Source organism: Sphaeramia orbicularis, chromosome 6 (genome assembly GCF_902148855.1).
Source record: "Sphaeramia orbicularis chromosome 6, fSphaOr1.1, whole genome shotgun sequence".
Lineage (NCBI taxonomy): Eukaryota > Metazoa > Chordata > Actinopteri > Kurtiformes > Apogonidae > Sphaeramia > Sphaeramia orbicularis.
This window is the reverse complement of record NC_043962.1, coordinates 35,616,885-35,639,537: the sequence shown is the minus strand read 5'-3', so window position 1 is coordinate 35,639,537 and position 22,653 is coordinate 35,616,885. Positions and strand designations below refer to the sequence as shown.

The 22,653-nt window shown below is 37.4% G+C and overlaps 1 protein-coding gene across 6 annotated transcripts; it reads left to right on the top strand.

Moving 5' to 3' along the window:
- On the top strand, positions 1 to 22,462 carry ano5a (anoctamin 5a). Of its 6 annotated transcripts, none has more exons than XM_030137156.1 (22): positions 1 to 246; positions 3,054 to 3,121; positions 3,718 to 3,855; positions 4,154 to 4,195; positions 8,627 to 8,734; positions 9,969 to 10,040; positions 10,157 to 10,441; positions 10,667 to 10,786; positions 10,947 to 11,062; positions 11,178 to 11,312; positions 11,421 to 11,526; positions 11,638 to 11,698; positions 11,947 to 12,098; positions 12,681 to 12,761; positions 14,026 to 14,254; positions 14,385 to 14,557; positions 14,661 to 14,758; positions 16,158 to 16,288; positions 17,025 to 17,230; positions 17,453 to 17,652; positions 18,354 to 18,459; positions 20,468 to 22,462. In XM_030137156.1, exons 1-22 carry the CDS (start codon positions 114 to 116, stop codon positions 20,693 to 20,695), a joined length of 2,988 nt encoding a protein of 995 aa, XP_029993016.1. In that variant the 5' UTR covers positions 1 to 113; the 3' UTR covers positions 20,696 to 22,462. The 6 variants fall into 6 exon arrangements, with proteins under 6 accessions (XP_029993016.1, XP_029993018.1, XP_029993017.1 ...); XM_030137158.1 differs by having other exon boundaries at positions 1 to 183; positions 20,468 to 20,695; XM_030137157.1 differs by lacking the exon at positions 12,681 to 12,761 and adding an exon at positions 13,128 to 13,202 and having other exon boundaries at positions 20,468 to 20,695.
- The last annotated feature ends 191 nt before the right edge of the window (positions 22,463 to 22,653 follow it).

The following is a 22,653-nucleotide window of genomic DNA, read 5'->3' as shown; positions in this document are numbered from 1 at the left end:
CACGGTGGATACTATCTGAGAACCGGCTGTGCACAGGATCGGCCCGGAAAGAGGGGACAGAACCGTCCGCTTCGTTATATCCTGGGGTACATGAGGACCGGCAACGAGTCAACATGCACCGAATAACGGGGAGAGCAGGAGGGGACAGTTTGATTGAGATGAGCCCGACTGACTCCTTCAACGGTGGGTATGACTTCATGACTCCACCGGAACCCGCCGGTGTGTCTTCAGACTGCGGAGACCCTGGTGAATATTTCTAATGTAGTTACAGAATTTGTGTTTCATTAGTGCTGAGATAAAGATCACCTTGGAGGTCAGTAAGAATGAAGTTGTTATTCTCAAGTCCTGTAACAAAAATAGGCAATGCTTTTAGAAAATGCCACAAACTCCCATGTAATAATATGGTGTTCTTTCAAGTAACCTTATGATCGTATTCAGGACTAAAGCAAACAGTGAGTTTAAAAATAGATCTTTATGCTGTCATTTCCTCTTGGGACAATATTACTGTTTACAGACAACAATCTACACCACCTTTGCCTACAGACAGGACATTTTAATCAGTGTCAGTAATATCTGCTCATTTAAACATGTATATAACTTGTCCCTTTAATACCTTAAACAGCTCAGAGTCTGTTTTTTCTTTTAATGGAAGCAGCAGTGACTACTCAGGCAGCCCCTGACAGCTGGACCGCTTACTGGAAACACTTGGTCACATACAGACCCACACTTCATTCACCAGCACAACCCGAAAGCCTCTCTGTTTCTGGCTAAAACATGAACTATAAACAAACACTTAGAGAGATGGTTGTATTTTTTGCCATTTATGGTGTTGCAGATGGAGGCTGTATGTATCTCATTCATTCTCCTCAGTAATCCTTATGTGCATTAACTAATTTACTGGTTTAGTGTTTCATCTGCAGCATAGAGAGAACCATAGCACTGTACCAAAGAGAAGTGTGACTGTAGGATCATGAACTATAGTTACTGTTACCTTGGTGTTGTGTGTTTATGGGTTGTTGAGATAACACTGGAAGAAGTGTTTTGCTTCATAATTGTACGTCACTGTAACATTTTTATAATAATGGGACATTTATCAGTCTTAATTCTTTATATATACAGACTGACCAGTCAGAAATAAAAAACAAATGCAGCAAATACTGGTATGTATTGTATTGTATGTATTCTAATATTGCCTTGTAAATTTATGTAGTATTCTCTTACAATGAACATATTCTTGCTACTATTTATTCTAGACAGCATGAAACATAACATGTTCTGTAAATACACTGTAGGTTCAGATTGAAGAAGTATTTGTGTTTGATTGATGTATCGCTTCTCACTCTTAATGTAGATGCAGCTACATCTCAGCTGGCATTAGAAGCAGGAGTATGTATTCTTTTCTCGTGTGGCAACCATAAAAACTCAGCAAACAGCCATGAACTTCCTGTCAGAGAGAAGCAGACAAACCCACATGCTTTTTTTATAGAAACGTGTGCAGTTTAATATGAGGTCACTGAATTTCCATTCATGCCCCTACAAGATGGCTGTGGTCATGCTAAAAAACTGTGGGTGCAAAATTCAGAGGAATTAAAAATTAAGAAGTAGCAGTGGTTTGAAGAGGATATCTAACTTATTTCAACATATTCATGTTTGCATTTATTGTAGCCTAGGTTTTAGGACAAAGAATTTTACTTTTATCATATGAAAATAGCTGATTTGCATTTGTGCTTTGATAAGAAAACGCTTTTGTGTAAATAAGTCCATGAGGTTTTGCTCTCTTGAGTCTATTGGATTGCTGTGGGTAATAAAACAGAGACAGAAGAAGCCTTGTGGCATTTCCAATGTGATCAGCTGCTCTCTACTGAACAAAGCCATAACTGTGGAGACTACTTAGTGAGGTGGGAAAAGACTCTTGGCATAACCGAGTAGCTAAGTCCAACTGTGCAAAATATGCTCAGCTGTTCGTAAAATGTTCTCAAATGTTGTGAAGGAAATATATATTTGTATAAAGAAACAGGCTTGGTTGTTGTTGCTAAAGTACTAGCAAAGATATGGATAAGTTTTTATGCTTCACTTCAAAACCTAATGCAGATTTCATTGAACTTAAGGACAAATAGCCTTGTAGCAGTCACTGCTGGAGGAACACCATGGCCAATAAATTGTTAGACTATGTTGGAGCAATAAGTATCCATCTGAAAACAAGGAAAATAGAAATTCAGTCTAACATGAACTGAAATGCTATGCTTGTATTCCAGTTCTGAAGAGGAACCTTTATGAAACATGTCATTCATTTTAGTTCTGAACCACACAGTCATGTATTTTGTTGACAGGGTGTGTAATAATGTAGATGCAGGGTTTACATATTCCAAGTCTTCAGTGCTTGTTTCAGGTCAGTGTAAAGGCCTTCACTAAGCACATGTTTTAGACTAAGTATAACTTTAGACAGACCATCAATTACATGGGGTGTATTTCCATTTAAAACCATAGACATAGAAGCTGAAACTTTCATTTGGTTTATTTTTTTAGTCAAGGTGGTGCCTAAAGAATGTAATACTTGTCTTGCTTTTGCCCTGATGTTTGCTTATGTAAATCTTAGTCATAGAATCGAATCAGGTTGTGATTCTGTTTGTAAGGCAGTATGGTGAAAGTGAAACACCCAGTCTTGATTCTTGAACACACAGAAATGGGGGGTTCACAAAATCTCTGTCTCATTTCCTATCGTCACTTTCTCAGAGTGGTAAAACCACAGCTCGGCAACATGGCCGTGTGTCTTCTCTCCCTGCAGTGATCCTGTTAAGTCATGCTGTCTAGGCTGTAGGAGTGCTGTCACAAAACACGGTGCAAATATAGACCACCACAACATTGGCTCTCAGACAGTTCACCAGGGACTACGGCAGCTGTTTATAAACCTGTACCTTAACTTCACTGTCACCATACTGGCCGTTTATGAAATCACAGTTACTTGTTGTTCCTCTTTTACTGCAATTAGAAAATACAGCCACAATTAAGCTACATTCAGACATTCAGTTTTTATGTATGTTGCTTTCTTGCAGATGACATTAATGACTACAACCAACATTCATCAACCGGTACAGGGTACCTCCAACAGGATCAGCCTGAGGTAAACACCAAACTCACCTGATGCCTACTTTTACATAACACCCTCATACATAAATATCTATGAAAACAATTTATTTGCATTTATTGTGGATAGACTGAAAGACAAATGCGAATTCTGATCATAAATTATACATCTCTTGGCAGAATTATTCCTCTTTTGCATGTTCTTTAGAATAGTGTGCTTATTTTGGTTTAATTTGAATTTATACTAGCCATGATTATATGAATTTGTTCTTCCCATACTATACATGTCTAATCTTTCCCAGAAAGTGGCATAAATAATGTTTGACAGTATTTTGGCTTTACCTCCTGTTTGCCTCCTGTATAAGTAGTCGCAGGAAGTTCCTTGTCAAAGCCAAGTGCACTGTTCACATTTCCTCCAATTGTTTTGTTTATCTTATTATAAACCATACATCCATCAACAGCCAGCATGTAGCAGGAGGTCAATTTGTGATACAACACAACTAATTTTATCCACGTTGAAATGACACAAGTTTTTCAAATGCAGCCCCAGTATTTCATAACCTTTGATTGTGAGAAGCTCTTGGGTAAGCCTAACATTCCTCTTTATTCTCCCCCTTTCGCATCATTTTAAAGTCTACTTTAACACCTCATGTGTGTGTTGAGACCTGTGAGTCTTTGGCCACCAGCCTGGCCTCCCTGGCCCCCTCTGACCACAGCGACAGTCCACAGTTTGAGCCTCAGACCTTAGAGCGAATCAGTACTTTGACTGGGGTAAGGCACCAGTCGTGAGGCCACAGATGCATGCAACTGTGCCAGTATCTGCACGTGAAGAAGTGCCTGATGTTTCAGAGTGATATGTATTATTTATTTACATAGTCTTTGAATCTTTTAGGATGACTAACTGCAAGGTTTGAGTGTTTAACATTTTCAGTCATTCTTTGTTTTACCTCTTATCCTTTTCTCTTACAATTGTTTTTTTTTCTTTACTGTAAGGTGGCTGTTAGTTGTAGGGATTTGACTCTTGAATTTATTAGGCTTTCCGCTCACTGTCCACTCGGTTCCTCCACAGTTCTCGAGAAAGCGGGCTCTGTTCCTGAAGTTTCGTTCCAGGGTATGGCATGGTAAAATAGGCTTGTTATGTGATGCATTTTTATGCATATGCAGTTCAGTGCCTGCTTGTCAGCTTTTCTTTCTGAGAAATGTCTATTGAGTTTCTAAACTGGCCTTAGATGTTCAGAGAAAAGCTTGGATATCAAGTACAAAATCAATACACATACTGTTTCTCTCAAGCTCATGATAGCCTCTGGAAAGCATGTTTTTGTTCTGCAGAGAGTAATGGAAACATAGTCGCATGAGCGATGTGTTGATGCATCATGAGAGTTCATTAAAAATGGAAAAGGGTCTTTCACTTGCTTTTTTCTCACCTGTGATAATGGTCTGCTTCACTGCATAGAAAACACAAACCTGTGGTGTTGCAACCTAATTAGAAAGTACACACTTGCACGCACACACAGAAGCAGACTTGCCAATGCACATATATAGCATCTGCCATTTACATAGCAGTTTTGTTTAACTATGTACATGTGCATTTATTTATGTGTGTATACATTCTGTACTGTAATCATGACCCTACCCTTTGCTCATGACAGGACTGGACTTTTCTGTGGCTAACCATATACAGTGCACATCTCCTTTTGAATTCTCTAAAATGTGGTCTTGCTTGTGCAGTGTGTAATCCACTTCAATGAAATGATTTTAACAGCACCTAATAAGGGAAAAATGCTAGAAGCTGTTCTAGTAATCAGGTGCTTTTCCCTTTAAGGTTCTTGCCTTGATTTATCTAAGTGGAAGTTCACATCAAGAAGTGGAGGTGTCCACCTCTTAGATCTTTACTATAATCTATTTCTCTTGTTCTTCTCTAACATCATGTGGAAAAGTAAGTCTTGTTTCATTACAACTTCACTCACCCTTTTGAAAACAAGTGTAAACCACATAGTTTTTCTGTATTGAACATATTTTGCCGAAGAATATATATTTTTGTTTAGTGAGAACAAATGTGATATTTTGCATATGAACCATAAAGTAAAGCTGTAGAGCAAAAAAACATTTATGTATTAAATGTATTTGGAAAAATTTCATTTTACATTGATATTCCAGCAACATTATTACAGTAGTATAAACAGAGAGATAAGAGACTTGTAGCTCTGCAGAGATATTTTGTGGCACAATGTCAGTCCATTAGAGTCCTTATGAGATGTTGAAGCATCTTAAATGAAGTTTGACATGAAAGTTATTCTCAGCATCTTTTTGGAGTTGGAGAACAGACTCACATTATGTGATGGTATTTTCTGAACTCCAGCCCAAAGAAAGAGAAACGCTTTGAAAGTAATATTTTGAAGAATCCCCTCCCTAAAACTAGTAGCCTTGTCTTACACTGTGTTCTTCATTTATCCTCCTTAATTAAGCTAAAGACATACACATGTTAAACACCCAGTAGTTGTGGGTTCGTTGGTAAATGTATAGAGGCCTGTGGCCTCCACCAGCTTCACTGAGTAGAGACAGATCCCTGCAGATGCATTGATTCTATAAGGCTGATCTGTAATTATGGTAAATTACAGAGTTTCTGTAGCGATCTTCCAGTTAAAGTAAGTACCCACCCTGCTACTGTCAGCAGACTCCAGTCTAAGTCCGGGAAATAATACAGAACCATGATTAGAACATATGCATAATTTGGGATAAGAAAGCCGTAAAAAGGTTAAACACACAGACACAGATTTCTCTACAACACAGCTGTCTTATTTAGGTTACTTTTAATTAGTGTTGGGCAGTTTCAGTGAACTGGTATATTGGTTTTCGTTTCCAGTGCCATATGAGCTTTTCATATACTGTCATACCATAGTACAGCTCAAACAATAGTTTAAATGCTGAAATAGAGAGAAAATTCTATATATTTCATTGCTGAAGGTGTTACAGAGTGTTATGCAGTGTTGTCTCAAGATAGGACTTCTTCTAACCACACATACCTTTTTCTTTTTCTCTTTTAAATCACAGTATACAGGTACAGTTTTACAAGAGATTACTTGTCTAGAGATACTGCTTTAAACCTAGTAGTAGATTTATCCATGTTTAACTTCAGATTAATGTTGTTAGAGACAACACATAAACTACTGTGCGAGGGATAAAAGTGAGGGTTAAAATCCAGATCAGACCACAGAGAAGGACTTGCAAACAGATGCTTTTGTGTTATGCAATTTTGGCTTAATCCATCCTTCCACTCACATCCATTTACACATCTAATGAGATATAAAACAGATTTTACAGTAAATAGGTACATTTTGTCTGGTATGTTACAGAAGCAGCTACAACATTCCTCATGAATTCATAAAACAATCTTTCACATTTTCATGTATTGTTTTGACATTTGAGACAGTTGTATTTCATTCAAGTCCTCATCATTTCCAATTCTACTTGCAGCATTGTCATTTTCATTTCATGTTCTTCTTTATGTTTGTGAAATTCAGTCGTTAGACTTTCAGTGATGGTGAGTGTTTGTTCTGGTGGTCTGAACTGGTATGCACTGACAATCTTGCTGTTGTGGATGTGTATAAAGTTGATTCTTACCTGAAGTTGTTGTACTGTTCTCGTAGGTGGGTGTTCATTGGTATTGAATTTAGTACAAAAAGATATTTGCACAATACTTTCCTCTAGTTCTCTACCAGATATGTGCTCAGTGTCCTTTGTGGTTGCATCTTGAAACTACTTGCTTTGAAAGAGCTTTCTTTGCTCTCAGTGACATTTTTTGATCAGTCTCTTTTGTGAGGCAGTAGTTTCTTATTATTTGTTTTTTCAGTTCCAAACAACTTAAGGCTTTTTTGAGTCAGTTTCTTGCTTTATAGGGAGGCTCTGCACCTAATTCAGATTAGCACTGGTGGGTTTTACTTAATATGCCCCTATGTTAATCAAAGCCTTTATTAAGTATTGCCAAATTACATGTTTTTATATTCTATGTGCTCCTGGAAGTAGAATAAACCACAGATCTACATAAAGGCCAAGTTGTGAAAAATAATTAAATGAACGAATGAATGAATCAGTACCTGATCAGGATCTTAAAAAATGCTTTAATACACATTTTCAATCATACCGTTCAATGCTCGTCCAAACTACTGTTTAAGGTCTACATGTGATTGATCTCCTTAAGGCATTTAAATAACAGACTGAAGAATATATGCAGTGGTTATCAGTGATGACCTCCTTGTTGTTTCCCCTTATCTGCCTTATCAAAACCACAGTTCATTTTTGTTTTTTCAGCTGAGGTTTTATTTGTATCAGGCTCTCAGTCTACCTTTCTAACTGCCTCTTTGCTGATGCTGTGATCTGATTACATTAGCCTGTTAGCTGGCAGCAGATATGCTCTCTGTGCGCTGATGTCATTTGTAGGAGTCTCCTTGCTTGTGCTCCCATCTTCCCTCCTTCTGTCTCTCTCCGTCTTTTTCTCCTGCATGTCTGAATAAGTGAGGGCTTATAGAGGGAGGTAAGTGGGCTGGATGGACCAGCTCCTCTGGTCAGAGATCAGAGGAGTGGGAAGGCAGTGCTTTCAAGGCTGGACTGTGCTCCCTGGAGAAAGGCAATTTGACTGTTTGGCAGCCAGCCTTTCCGCTGGTGCACCATTACCATAAAGGGAGTGAGCCATGGAGGTAAAGTGCAGTTTGTTTCCTCCCTACCGTCATAACGTTGTGCTGGTGGACCGAGCAGACAGTCAGAAGTACAGCCTTAGATGTGGGAAATGTAGTTTTGTTGTGCTAATTTACAGTGTACATTGTCTGCAGTCTTGTAAAAAGAGCTACTGTACTGATGTGAAGTCTAAGAGCATGCATCTTTGTTGGTTATTTTTAGCTTTCTGAACAGCTGAAGCAGCACTGAGAGCAGGCAGACATGACTAGTTTTCCCTAAAGCATTCTTGTGCAGTGTACCTCTCCTGTTGGAGCCGCAGGGCTAGCATACCTCACATTTCTGTATCTACCAGTACAGGTGGTTGCTAACATGGATTACAGGATTCACAAAAAAGCATAGCTTAAGTACAGAGTTAAAGGAAGGATACAGTTTTGGAGAGTGAACCAAAACTGGATGTTTCTGTTTAGAAAATAGAATTATGGATCCTGTGCCCTCTTAACACATGCTGTATCATATAATCCGAGGCTGTATTTTGTGATTTCGGATTCCATGAAACCATTTTCAGAATGTCTCAACGTCCACAATATCATCCTGTAAAGCCTATCATGGGAACACAAGTAATATAAAACCTCTTAGTCATTGTATGTGTATTGTGTTTAGCATGATACTTACATATAGTGGAAAATATGTTAATCAGTCCTGAGTGATGTGTTGTATTGCAGAGGCTTTTGTTCTTTGGCTCTGCTATTAACCGCTGACTTTGAATTGACTATCTAGGCTGCTTTGGTGAATGCTTTCAAAGACTTGTTGAGTTGATTTTTGCTCATGTATATGTTCTACATTGTGTAACATCTGCTCTGTCTTGTTATAGATCGACAAACAACAACAGAGTAAAGACTCTGTGTTCTTCCGTGATGGAGTGCGTAGGATTGACTTTGTGCTCTCCTATGTGGATGAAAAAGAAGGAGACAGAAAACAGGTAAGGAGGGTTTGATGTAATCAATTCACATTTTATATATTATTAGTTCCTTTCTAGTTTTCTTTGTATTGTCTCAGTAATATTTTAAACTGACTGCATAGAAATTAAATATTTTTCAAAACCAAATATACTGATAACTTAAAATATCACACAAAAGAACAGGTTATGTCATTTCCTTTTTAAACCCTGTCTAATGTCACTTGTAAGAGCTAGCTCATGCACAATGTCCTCCAGAGTTCCCAGTGTGAGTCAGCAGCATACACCAAATACCAAAACACTGATAAACCAAGATAAACTGTCCTCAGTTTGTCTTTAGTTTCTATCAGTAATCCCCTCAAAGAAATCTTGTAAGGTCTCTTTAAGTCTAAGATTTCTTTATAGGCCTGTCCTTATTTTCTTAGGTAAATGAACTTTAAATAATTTCCATATTGTCATTGGTCAGATTTCTTTTTGTGGCTTATCTCTTAATCTTTTGGAGCGCTGAAAGTCTCTCTGTTTGGTACTGAGCTGCTAGTTTTCACATATTGGTGTCACCCCTGTATATATGAGGCCACCTGTGGTAGCAGACTCACAGTTGACTCACTGCCTCATCAGTGAGTCAACTGTGAGACCTCTGGTCTGGTCAGGAACTTGCTCATTTTTTCCACTGTATGAGGAAGAGCCAGCGAGAGACTGGTTCCTGTGTTTAGCCACAAGCAATAATTTACAGCAACAAAGTTCAGCGCTAACAAGACAGTTTCAATCCATTCTCTGAAATTAATTGTGAGTGCCAAATCTCACTTTTTCATTTTTTCTTTGTTTTTCTTTTTCTTTTTTTTTTTAAGTTCTATTCTTGTTTGTAAAGGCCTTGATACATTTTACATTGACTTGATATATTTAGGAGCAAGTCACTGTGTTTTACGTGAGCAGAAGGGTCATCCACAGGAAAATAAAATCAATGTACTTCAACAATAAATGTTAGATAAAAAATAACAATAAAAAAATGCAATTAAATGTAATTAAAATTAATGTACAAATAATATAAAATGATAAAGAGAATATACACTATATACGAAGAACTATTAAATTGATTAAAAGTATATGTTGTGTTGTTTTATAGCTTGTTCTTTCACAGTTTTACAAACTCTACTGTAGCTTTTTCTTTAAATCACTGTTCATTGTACTGTAAAGATTTAATGACTTTAATCATAGTTAAATCAATGAATTTATCTATGTGTTTTGCTCTCTTTTGAAGGAGGAAAAGAGGAAGATTTATGAGGCCAATCTAGTGAAAGTCGGCCTGGAGCTTGAGACAGAAGATAAATCTGTAAGAGCCCTCTGTTACTGATTGTCACATGTCACATATTTAGCGTTTGTTTTAATGTCATTTTTGCTATTTAAAAGACACCTAGACTAGAGCTTTGCCCTTGTTTTAATTATTAGGAGTCAGACGATGGAAAGACCTACTTTGTGAAGATTCATGCACCATGGGAAGTTCTGGCCACGTATGCCGACGTGCTAAAGATCAAGGTCCCTTTCAAGGCCAACGACATCCCAGACAACAAAGAGATCCCCATGAACTGGCTGTCGACCCCCTTTCGCCTCCCAGAGCACATCATGCACCCTGAGCCAGACTATTTCACAGCTCCCTTCAACAAGAGCAAGTCTGATTTCTACCTTATCGACGACAAAGACACATTCTTTCCTCCCTCTACTCGCAACAGGATAGTAAGAACATTTTGACTATAACTTAAGTTTCTTGCATGTGACCTTCAACTCTTTGTGCCGAATTACCCTGAAAAGAACTAATATGCTTTAAATGCTGCAGTATAATGTTGCAATAGTGTGCATATTATTCTAAATTGTAAGCTAATGACTTTAAAATGTAGCTTTATACTTAGTTACTCTTGAGTTCTGAACAATAAAACACCATGTTCTGCTTTTTCTGTCTAGGTTTATTACATCCTGTCCCGATGTTCATATGTGAGGGATGAATGTGTAGATAGAGACAAGAAGGGAATAAAAAGGTTACTCAACAACGGCGCCTACACTGCTGCCTTCCCACTGCACGATGTAAGCTTCTTGTGAACTATTGCCACTTTGTTATCACTGAAAAAACTCTCCAGTGGAATGTGCACTCCTTGCTTTCCAGCAGTTACATCCTGTTAATTATTGCAACTTTGCAATAATGCAGTGAATGTTGACCTAAACAGTGTTTTCTATGTGTCTGTAGTGCCGATACTGGAAAAGATCAAGCTATGCTAACTGCGAAAGTGAGAGATATGATCTCCACAAATACTGGGCCAGCTTCTGCTGTTTCTTTAAGGAGCAGCCCCTCAACCTTATAAGGTAAGACATCCAAAGACAATACTCATACACAGTACATACTCATATCATATTCTGTTTGTACAACATAAAACTGGCCAAAAACACAACAGCAGTATTTTTATCTTTCCTTGTACAGGAAGTATTATGGAGAGAAAATAGGCATTTACTTTGCATGGCTTGGGTTCTACACTGAGATGCTGTTGTTTGCTGCAGTAGTTGGTACACTTTGTTTCGTCTATGGATTACTCACCTATGATGAGAATGAGTGGAGGTAGGTTTCATCAGGAATATTCACCTTTTTCATACAGCTGTGTCTTTTGGAGTCTTTACTGTATATTTATAATACAATTGTTTAATTCTAATCTTTATTTCTCTTTAGCAAAGAAATATGCCGTGAAGACATAGGAGGGAAAATTGTCATGTGTCCGCTGTGTGACAAGAAATGTGGCTACTGGAAACTCAACTCAACATGTAACTCCTCATGGGTGAGACCTATGATTCCTGTTTCAACAACATGAAATTCTAAATGACTAAAGTTAACTTCAGGCATTTTTTTTTTTTTTTAGTAATATTTCTCAAACATGTTCCTCTTTCAGCAATCACACCTATTTGACAATGTTGGAACAGTGTTTTTTGCCATCTTCATGGGAATTTGGGGTGAGTAAAAATACTACTACCTGCATTTTATGTTTTGTAACCCAGTGCACCACCTAGTGGGAGGTTTTGAAGCTCCAGTGCACCTTCAAAATCACTGTTATTCACTCATAATTTATGTAATGTTTTTAACCAAATTGAAAAAAAATCTCTATTTTCTCACACACTCTTTTATATCTGAGGTATTGACATTAAATACACATTAATTTGCTACTGGTCCCTGTCACGTAACATGATGCATCCTTCTGCAGTGACGCTGTTCCTTGAATTTTGGAAGAGGCGGCAGGCCCGTCTCGAGTACGAATGGGACCTAGTCGACTTTGAAGAGGAACAACAGCAGCTGCAGCTTCGACCAGAGTATGAGACCAAGTGCACCAACCGCAAACTGAACCGCATCACTCAGGTGTTTGTGTACTCATAAAATACTAATACTGTATGATGCTATTTTAATTTACAGCTTTAATTCTGCCTAGGCTTTATCAGGCCAGTGCTGTATCTGTAACAATGTGCAAGTATTAGAAGTGTGGAAAGTTGTCACATTTCAAAGATTTATTGTAAATGGGCTAGTGAGGATTCACCCATGTACTTCTAATGTGTGGCAGAAGGATTTATGGTTTGTTCTTGTAATTTTTATGTACTGAAGTAGTTCACACTGAAAAGATACAGCTTATTACTTTGTAGTTCTTGCTGTACTGTCTTTTAGAATACAACAGTGTTCAGAGACATAGAATGTGCTATATGAGATAATTAGATAATGATTAGTATGATATATTTGCAGTTTGCATTGATTAGTTAAGTTCTTGCACATAGCATTATATATACATATAAAAAAAAGTGTTTTCTTTTACACTTTGCGGAAGATTTAATTTGGTTCAAGTGACCTATGATTATTTCAAGGAATTAGGGAAAATGTTTTAATGGTGATGGTCCAGGCTTGTAAACAGGGTGGTTTAATTTGCCCTGACCACATCCCACCCATCTGTAGGAAATGGAGTTGGTTCTTAAGAGGACTCCCACAGATCTAATGGGGAAACTATTTATTTGCTGGGCCACAGTGATGCTCTGGGTAAGGGTGGCATTTAGTGTAGAATACCAGTCTGGTGTGGAAGAGGCTTTGGTGTGGAGAACAGACAGTTCTGCAAAGACTCAGGTTTTCTTTTCTGCATCATTAGTCTTTGTCTGGTGGATGTATACCTTGAAATGCATTATTACAAAAGCATGATTTCACTTGGAGAATTTAAGATGAAACAATTGGACTCAAACTGAAACAAAAGCTCTGATTTTTCAACATAGCTCTGCCTCCCATCTGAGACCAGTTGTAAAGGAACCTGGCCTTTCAGAGCTGTCTTTTCAGCTGTCTTTTTTCTTTTTTTTTTGTTATAACAATGAGTTACTGACATGTGCGTCCATGCTTTGCTTACTTATGATGTAGGAAATGGAGCCTTACTTACCCATAACAAGCAAGTGTGCACGCACATGTCTGTCTGGAGCCACTGTCATTTTCTGGGTGAGCATTACATCTTTCATATACTTAATTAATCCAAATTGCCTTCCTGGTTTTGTCTGTTTATTGTCATTATCATTAATGCCATGTGCCCAGAAATTATTTCAGCTGTGTGTGTGTGTGTGTTAAAACCTATAACATAGCCTTAATGGTCTAAAAGGGAAGAGCATGCTTGTCTTCTCTTCATGGGCTTGGGTGTGTTGTTCAAGCATCATTACTAAACAGGGCTCGACCGATTTGGCTTAGGTTGGACCGGTATCTCTACCAATTATTTGTAATCAAGGCAATCAGTAGCAATACAAATTTACACAAATGAAAGTCTTGGTGTCAAATTCTAGTGCAACTTCAAAACAAAATATAGATACCTTTAGCTGACTGTCAAAACAAATAAAGTACAGTCAAAAAGAAAGTACAATCAAATAATATTCCGGCACTATTCATTCATTTTCACCTTGACCTGGATTGTAAAAGTACCAGTAAATAAATAAATGTTCTCATCTTATTTGAGATTGTTTTAATTACTTTCTTGTGATGCGTAATCAGTGAGTGAGAGTAGTACTGTGAGAGGCAGTTGCAACAACTAACACTATTTTAGATTAATTCATCAGATATAAGATTTTTTTTAAAAATACAGATATCAGTATCTGAAAATACAGATTATCAGATCTTATTATATGCCATGGACAAAAATCGGTCAATCCCCTTTTTCTAACATGTTTGACTGTAAGTCACTTGTCTGTTTTGGTGTTTGCACTTGGAGCATGTTTGTTGTGGTGATTGCCCTGTGGTTGTCTTTCATGTTGTCACTGTTGTCTCTGTCCTGAAGATCTCATTGATCATTGCCTGCATCATTGGGGTGATAGCGTACCGCCTGGCTGTGTACGCAGCCTTTGCCAGCATCATGAAAGACAGTCCCACCAGTCAACTGCATGTGGTCGGCCCCTACATAACACCGCAGCTGGCCACCTCTGTCACAGCCTCCTGCATCAACTTCATCATCATCATGATCCTCAACCTCATGTATGAGAGGGTGGCTATTTGGATCACTGACATGGGTGAGGGCCAGTGAAAGAACATGTGATGATTTCCAAGTCTTTTATGTCTACACAAATCAATTAAAATGAAAATATTTCATTTATTTTCTTTCAGTAATGTTAGTGTCTTTATTATAATTTTATGTTACAGAAATCCCAAAGACCCACTTGGAGTATGAGAACAAACTAACGGTGAAGATGTTCCTCTTCCAGTTTGTCAACTACTACTCCTCCTGCTTCTATGTGGCTTTCTTTAAGGGCAAATTTGTCGGCTACCCTGGAAATTATGCCTATATGTTTGGGAGCAAACTGAGAAATGAAGAGGTATCATAAATAAACAGAATTAGATACAAGTTATGATTGAACATGAGCTGTAGTTTTGATTAACAAGTGATTGTTTTTTCTGTGTCACCTTGTTGGTGTTCAGTGCGATCCTGGTGGCTGTTTGATCGAACTCACCACACAGCTAGTGATAGTGATGACTGGTAAACAGGTGTGGGGCAACATCCAGGAGGCTCTGGTCCCGTAAGTGCTCTGAACCTGCTTAACACTGCACCATTTCAGTACATTTAGTAATAATAGTAATCATTTAATTAAAGGTGTGCTAATATGTATTGATTGTCTAGTGCTAGGTGGCAGTGCTGTGAAATATCCAAGTACTTTTACTCAGAACTGTATTTATATAAAGTATAAGCACCTCAAGTGTGTATTTGAGTATTGCCATAGAAAAGTCTCACTGAACTCCAGAATGTGAGTCAACATCAAGCAATTTATTCTTGCAAGACAGAGCAAAGTTATTTCACATACAGCAGTGATCAAGGAATCCAACTCAAAGAAAAACCTCCTGTGATCTAATGCTTATACTTGTAAAACAAAACATGAACATGACCTACGTACGTGTAGGGACAGTAGCCTTCTTCTCTTTATCTTGCAGCTGTAGCATTCCCAAAACAAGGTCTAGTAACCAACATTCACATGGGAAAATAAATGAACACTTTGTCCAGAAACCTTGGTACATCTCTAAGGACACACATCTAAATAGAACAAAAGGGTGACAGTTTTTTTTCAGCATCTACTGAATATGACAGGAAAATATTGTACTTTTAATTCCACTACAATTGTCTGACAGTTTTAGTTCCGCTTCAGAGTAATCACACATCTCCAAATGTGATGATTTTAAATTTTTTGTTTAAAATCATCAAGTTTGGGATAAACAGAAGAATTTAGTGTGTCTTTTATTGGTTGAATAAATCCCCTTCCTTCTTGAGCTATATAAATTCTTTAAAATCCTTTGGATTCACTTGAAAATGCATTATCATAAAGCTGAAAACATGCCTGAACTCTTGAAAAGCTCATGAAGATGATGCATGTACAGAACTTTAAACATCTGTAAAAACAACATGCATATTAATCCAAAAACATCACATGACTACTTTTTCATACTCGACATACACTTACGTAAGTAAGATTTGAATCCAGATTTTTTTTTACTTGTGGTGGAATATTAAGTAATAATATTCCTGAATAATAATAATATTAAGTAACAATTATATTAGTAATACAGTGAATACATCTTCCACCACTGCTAGAAATGATTTATTTACTATTCTTCTTAAAAACCGTTAATACTAGCCAGGTTGCTAACAAGATGACATATTCCACACTTCCTCATATGAGCTCCTCATGTGCAACAAGAGCACAGGGGTAAACAAAAACATTTTCTAATATTAATATATATTATTAGCATTTTTATAATAAATAATGATCATAATAACACCTCTGTTACGGGCTTCTTGTCTTGTGTGCTGATTTACTGTTTTACTCTAATTCCTTGCTATTCCACTTGGATACAAACACCTCTGCAATCTGATCCTAAGAGTCTGGTACATTAAATTACTCTCTGTCGCCCCCTTGTGTTTCGTAGGTGGCTGATGAACTGGTGGGGCAGCAGGAAGGCACGATGCCACCCAGAGAGTCTGTACAGCCGCTGGGAGCAGGACCATGACCTGCAGCCTTTTGGACAGCTGGGTCTCTTCCAAGAGTACCTGGAAATGGGTAACTTTCACTATATATGTCACATAATAGTTTACAATCAGATTTTTAATGTTAGGCTGGGTTTTGGATAAACTTAGTGAAGAAAACATTGACAAGGATAGTTTGAGTTGGATTTAAATATAGAAAAAGGTGAAAATAAAATTGTTTTTTTTTTATTTGATAAAAAAATATTGGTTGTTCTTTTCTTTGGCATTCAATTTAATTTTTAACTGATATTTAAGTTTAGCTTTATGAATTTTTAAGTACTTTGTATTTATTTTACTCGTTTTTTAAATAATTTTTTTGTTTTGTTTTAGTATTGGAGTTTTCAGGTATTTTTTTGAAACCATGATTTATAGAAGTTGCATGGCATCAAATGTGAATCTCAAAACCACTCTTTATTAGAAATCTTATAGATCAGTTCTAAATCAGTCAATTCTATTCACTGTGTGTATTCACTCTGAACCATTAAAATGTGGGGAAAAACAAGACAAAAAGCTTCAGTTACATTCAGTTCCATTTAATTTTTTTTAGACTCATAGGGTTTTATTTATTTATTTATTATAACCTTATATCTGAAACTATTTGTGGTGGTAGGAGTAAATAAATTGGATCACCTGAAGTGAAATAACCTGCATGTTTTACTGTTTCAGAGACAAGATGGCTAGGTTAGTATCTGCAGTGTCATCTGACTTCCTGCAGGTGGTGTTGTTTCTATTGAGTCATATTCGTCTAACCATACTCCACTCTGTTTCAGTCATCCAGTTTGGGTTCATCACACTGTTCGTCGCCTCCTTCCCCCTGGCTCCTCTGCTGGCGCTTTTCAACAACATCATTGAAGTGAGAGTGGACGCCTGGAAACTCACCACTCAGTTTAGACGTCCGGTGGCAGCCAAAGCCCACAGCATTGGAGCCTGGGAGGAAATCCTCAATGGAATGGCTGTCCTCTCTGTCGTCACTAATGTGAGTCCTGAGCTGACTCTGTTTGTGTGTGTGTGTGTGTGTGTGTGTGTGTGTGTGCGCGTGTGTGTGTGTCATCAGTCATAATGCATGGCTCAGTTTTTGTTACATTCATTAAGTTTTACACACATTTATTCCCTTGTTTCTAAATTTAACTTTAGATCACTACACATTGTAGATGACCAGTATCTGTGCTTCCTTACCTTTTCTTTCCCTTCTTTTTAGGCGTTCATCGTGGCCTTCACATCTGATATGATCCCTCGGCTTGTGTACATGTACGCATACCAGCCAGATGGTCAGATGAATATGAAGGGCTACATAGACAACAGTCTGTCTATGTTTAATATCTCTGCGATCCCACTGGACAACAGGCCCGACGATGAAGAAAACCCCCCTTGGTTCAACAGCTCCATCACTATCTGCAGGTCTGTGGTGTTTTACTTCATGACAAAAAGATATTTTGCATTAAGGGGCTTTAATCTGCATACATCAGCTTCTACAGTTAGGCATTAAATTTATGTATGTAAATATACAGTCTCTGGACTATTTTTTTTTATTCCATATATTCAGTGAAAGTTAAAAAAGGTTAAAAAAAGGCAGAGAATTTCATGCTATTGAATCAACAAGCTACATTGGTGCTGTGGCTCTCATGTTTCTTCGTAATGTTGATCATGGCCTTGTAGTCTATTTCAAGTCAGCCCCACATTTGCCGTCCTGTAACCATAAATACGCACCAACACCCTAAATCTGGGGCTGAAATTATCCCTCAACAAATACATAATTTACTCCTGGTTGACCAACATTTGCTAACACGTAAAAGGCCCAGCTGTTTCAGGAAAGATGGAAAGATTTAAACATGGACTGTTTATTTTGGTACATGGGTTTTATTGACCATTATTAAAATATAGTCAAGTTTTATTCAGATGCTTTAGAACCTAAGCACAAAATAACATTGATAAATGTTTTGTTTTTGCATTACTATTATTATTAAGATGTAAGTAATTAGTGGTTAATGTTGTATGTACGCTACTTAATTTATTTGCTGGTAGATTTGTGAATTGCATCACGTTGATCAAAATGTTTTTACCTTTTTGGAATTAAAAGTCTGATTTGTTTTCCTTTGCAGATACCGTGATTATCGCTATCCTCCTGGCCACGAGAAGGAGTACCACCACACTATGCAGTTCTGGCACATTCTGGCTGCTAAATTGGCGTTCATCATTATTATGGAGGTAAAAGTGGTTATTCCATCAGTATAACCAACAAGATTCATGACAATTAATCTTAACATTCTTTCAGTTTTAGGAAGTAGATGTTGGTTTCATTTATAATAAGTCCTCTTTTATTTAATTCCTCTTATATTTATAATGTATTTATAGTAAATATACCTTCACCCTCTACACATCTTTAAAGGATCTTTAATGTATTTTTTTTCTTCTGGATCTGAACATTTCTTACTTTTCCTTTCTTAAATTTCTTGCACAAAACATCCTTAGCTACCTCTGTCTTACTTCTCAAGTTGCGTGACTTCAGCTTTTTTGAACAGTTAAATACCAGCGTTATATCATAGAGATGTTTTGGTCAGTAAAAAATATCCCTGGGTGTAGATTTTACCATTTATAGGTGCTCTTCACTAATGAGTCAAAATGTTAATTCCTTCACTGTGTATACACTACAACTATATGTCTACACCTGGCTATGTGGAAGGCTTGGCTTTAATTACTGGCCAATGCACATAACTTTTATATACAGTTTCTTGTGGGATTAATAAAGTAATTTGAATTATATATTATCAATATTTATATAAAGGTTAAAAGTGGATAAAAACAGTAAGACTTACTTCATCTGAGATTTGTTGTACTCAGGGCAACCATCTGCATGTTTCATGAACATAAAAAGAAAGAATGTTTTAAAGGAAAAAAAGGCCAATATTTTCACATGTCAGGTGTTCTACTAATTCTAGCCACCACTGTAAAGTATGTACTATATATTCTTACTTTACTTTTACTGTACATATTGTATATTTCATATATTTTTGTATTTTTTATTACTTTCTGCCTTGTGTCTCTAATGTTGGTTGTCTTTTGGGATTGGTCAGTGTTTTTGTTTTTGTTGTTGTTGTTTTTTGTTCTTACTGCTGTCATAACCAAATGATTGCAATAAACTGTCTGTCTGTCTATCTATCTATCTATCTATCTATCTGTCTGTCTGTCTGTCTGTCTGTCTGTCTGTCTGTCTGTCTGTCTGTCTGTCTGTCTGTCTGTCTGTCTATCTATCTATCTATCTATCTATCTATCTATCTATCTATCTATCTATCTATCTATCTATCTATCTATCTATCTATCTATCTATCTATCTATCCTAACGGGCTTAGGGAGGTTGTTTGTTCTGTAGTTTGTTTTTATTTTTGGTTAGTAAAGGTGTCATTTCCAGGGTGATCAGTCAATCAGTTCTTCCCTTTGACCTGATCAGTTGATTTGTGACCCAAACTAACCCAAACCTCATCATCATTGATGGTGTAGTCCACTCGGTGGCCCCTGGTTAGCTGGTGTCCCAGTTGTTTGAGGTGATCCACTTATGGGTTCAGGAAGTGTCTCTTAACCATGCTGCTGGTGTGAGGGTCTCTGTGGTCCTAGGGCAGCTAGCTCAGCTCCAACCAGGACACTGACCTCCTCCTTCAACAGGTACAGAAGGATCTCCAGAGCCGATAAGATGGTGGAATCTGACCTACAGCCCAACTTCCAAGAATTTGATCATTATCTGATTTCTGGAAGTATGAGATTATTCAAGTGATCATGTAAACAACATAACATGATATGCTTTATCAGATAACAGTGGATTAACTCATCTAGATATCTATTGCATACTCTGTCTTTGTGCATGTATACACATTAATCTGATTAATTTCAGTCTTTTACATCTTCAAATGTGTTAAAAGAAAAAAAGTAGAACATGGAAGTGACAACATGAGAGGAAGACTATCTATCTATTACTATACTCCACCTACCAGACACCATGCAGCATACAAGTTAACACCATGTTTACATTTCAGGGTCATCACTAAATGCATCCTGTAGTCTGTTGGGTCAGTTTCTTTAGTTATAGTTACAGTTATAGATTTGCTACAAGACATATTGAATGGTCCATAGTCACAAACTTCAAAGTCTCCAGATATGCTGTTACTTTTCTAACACAACATTAAACTAATAAATTAATTAGTTGTGATGTATTCCTCCACAGCATGTTGTGTTTGTGGTCAAGTTCTTCGTGGCCTGGATGATTCCTGATGTTCCATCTGATGTGAAGGCTCGAGTAAAGAGAGAGCGCTATCTGGTCCAGGAGTATCTCCATAACTATGAAGTGGAGAAGCTGAAGATCCAACTCAGCAAAAACTGCGATGACTGTACCTGCACACCGATGATCTACCCATCTTTACCCAAACACGAGGTGCTGTCAGAATGTCTCTAGCCCTGCGAGCTGCTGGAGAATCCAATGGACATGACGAGAGAACATGGTGATGTATTTTGACCTGCTTGTGTATTTATGATACTCACCATTACTTTGCTGTAGTGTCTGTGTTTTAGAACACACAGACACACAGCTTTTATTGGAAAGCAGCAGGTTTCCTCAAATGTTGTCTTCCTGCTTGTATGTGATGACTGTAGAAGTGCACACAGGTCCAAGTCTCCATGCATGCTGAATCCAAGCCACCAGTCACTTGAATTAAACCTCTATATGATAGTTAAGACTTTTCATCCTCTATGTTGTAATTGTAATGCTGACGATAATCCTACTTTACTGTAAAAGGAGAAATCTTATACACTGTGTCTAAACCAGACAACTTACACTTGTTTTAATGACTATTTATTTTAAGTACCACTATAAGTAACCAAAGACTTGATGCCTTAACATATCACACACTTATTAATGGTTCTATACAACATTGAAGCAATTAGATCATTTGGAAAGTGAGGGTTGTATTATATTGGTATCTGCTCATACGTGCAGCTTTGCAAAGGGTTCCAATATCTGATGATTTAAGTTATGATTACCTCTACTTTTGTTGCTGTAGCAACTACAAGTTTTGAAGATGTAACTAAATTATATCTATTGCTTCTCTGCCTGTTAAGAGGCCTTTTCACATTTAGCTCTGGTCTCATAACGGCTCATCAGTGTCCTCGGGCCAGAGCTGTACACATGAAGTACCTTTTTATGAAGATAAATCTGTGCTGCTGTTACCACTGTGAGTAAGGCGACATTTTGTCCTGCGATGGCCAGTTGTTCAGCAGCAGCAGCAGCAGCTGGTGCATGTTGACTGTTGACTGTGAGTCCTGTTCCTGGAGATGAGAAGTGAAAGCCCTGAGAGAGTGAAGAGATCCCTTTTTAATGTGCCTCTATTTACCAACACATCGGCGCTAATGAAAGGCTGCCCCCACCTACTGAAGTATGTTTGCTCCGTTACACAATGCACATCAGCCATCGCCCAGTTTTTGTGCATCTGGTTTCTCCTGCTGTATCATTGTCAGACAGAAAGACACACATTTTTTTTTGTTATTTTTGCACAAAGCACTTAGTGAAAAGTGACTACACAGACATGCATGTCAGTCTAATTGCCATAACACTACATATCCATGTTCAGTATTTTAAAGGGGCAGTGTCGTGTGAAAACATCTGTTCAGTTCAGTGGAATAAGATAAGTTAGAAGGGGCTTCCAGTTCTGATTTTGATGTTTTATACTGAGGTTAAATGACAACAAGAAAAAAATGTAGCTTTTGTTATCTTAAATATATGAAGGACGTGTTGAATCTGTGATGCTGCCTACACAGAAATATGTATCTGAAACTGAAGTATTTGGATTTTATGTAAAATAACTGCTGGGCTGATCCAGACTCAGGCTAGTAAATCTGATGTTGTGCAGCCCAGAGTATTTTCAGTCCACCTGTCTTTAATCTTGCCTTGCGCTCAGCTAGTCTAATGCCTTTTGATGCCTTAAAACATCTAATATTTGTATTTCTTTATACATCTCCTTTAAATAGCTTTTTTTCTTATATTTGTTCTTTTTGGTTATACATGCGTAATTATGTATTCATTTTATACTGTTACCACAGATGGGAAAAAGTGAACCTGTTTACTGTATGCTACTTTTGTTTTTTCTTTTTTGTAATTCTCCTATATTCAAGATAAGTAATGTAAACTAAGACAAATCTTCAAAATAAAGTCCCAGTTCAACTTGTATCGTTGGGTCTTCTTTTACTTACTACAGAAATCAGTTACAATGTATACAGTACAGATTTGTGCTCTCCAGCTTTCTGGCTGTGGACCTGAAACTTGATGTTCACGTAACAGATGGTCCGAACACTGAACACTGATAGCTGTTCTCTGTTTGTTCACACTGGTGGGTGTGTTTTACACCAAAATATGTTGGC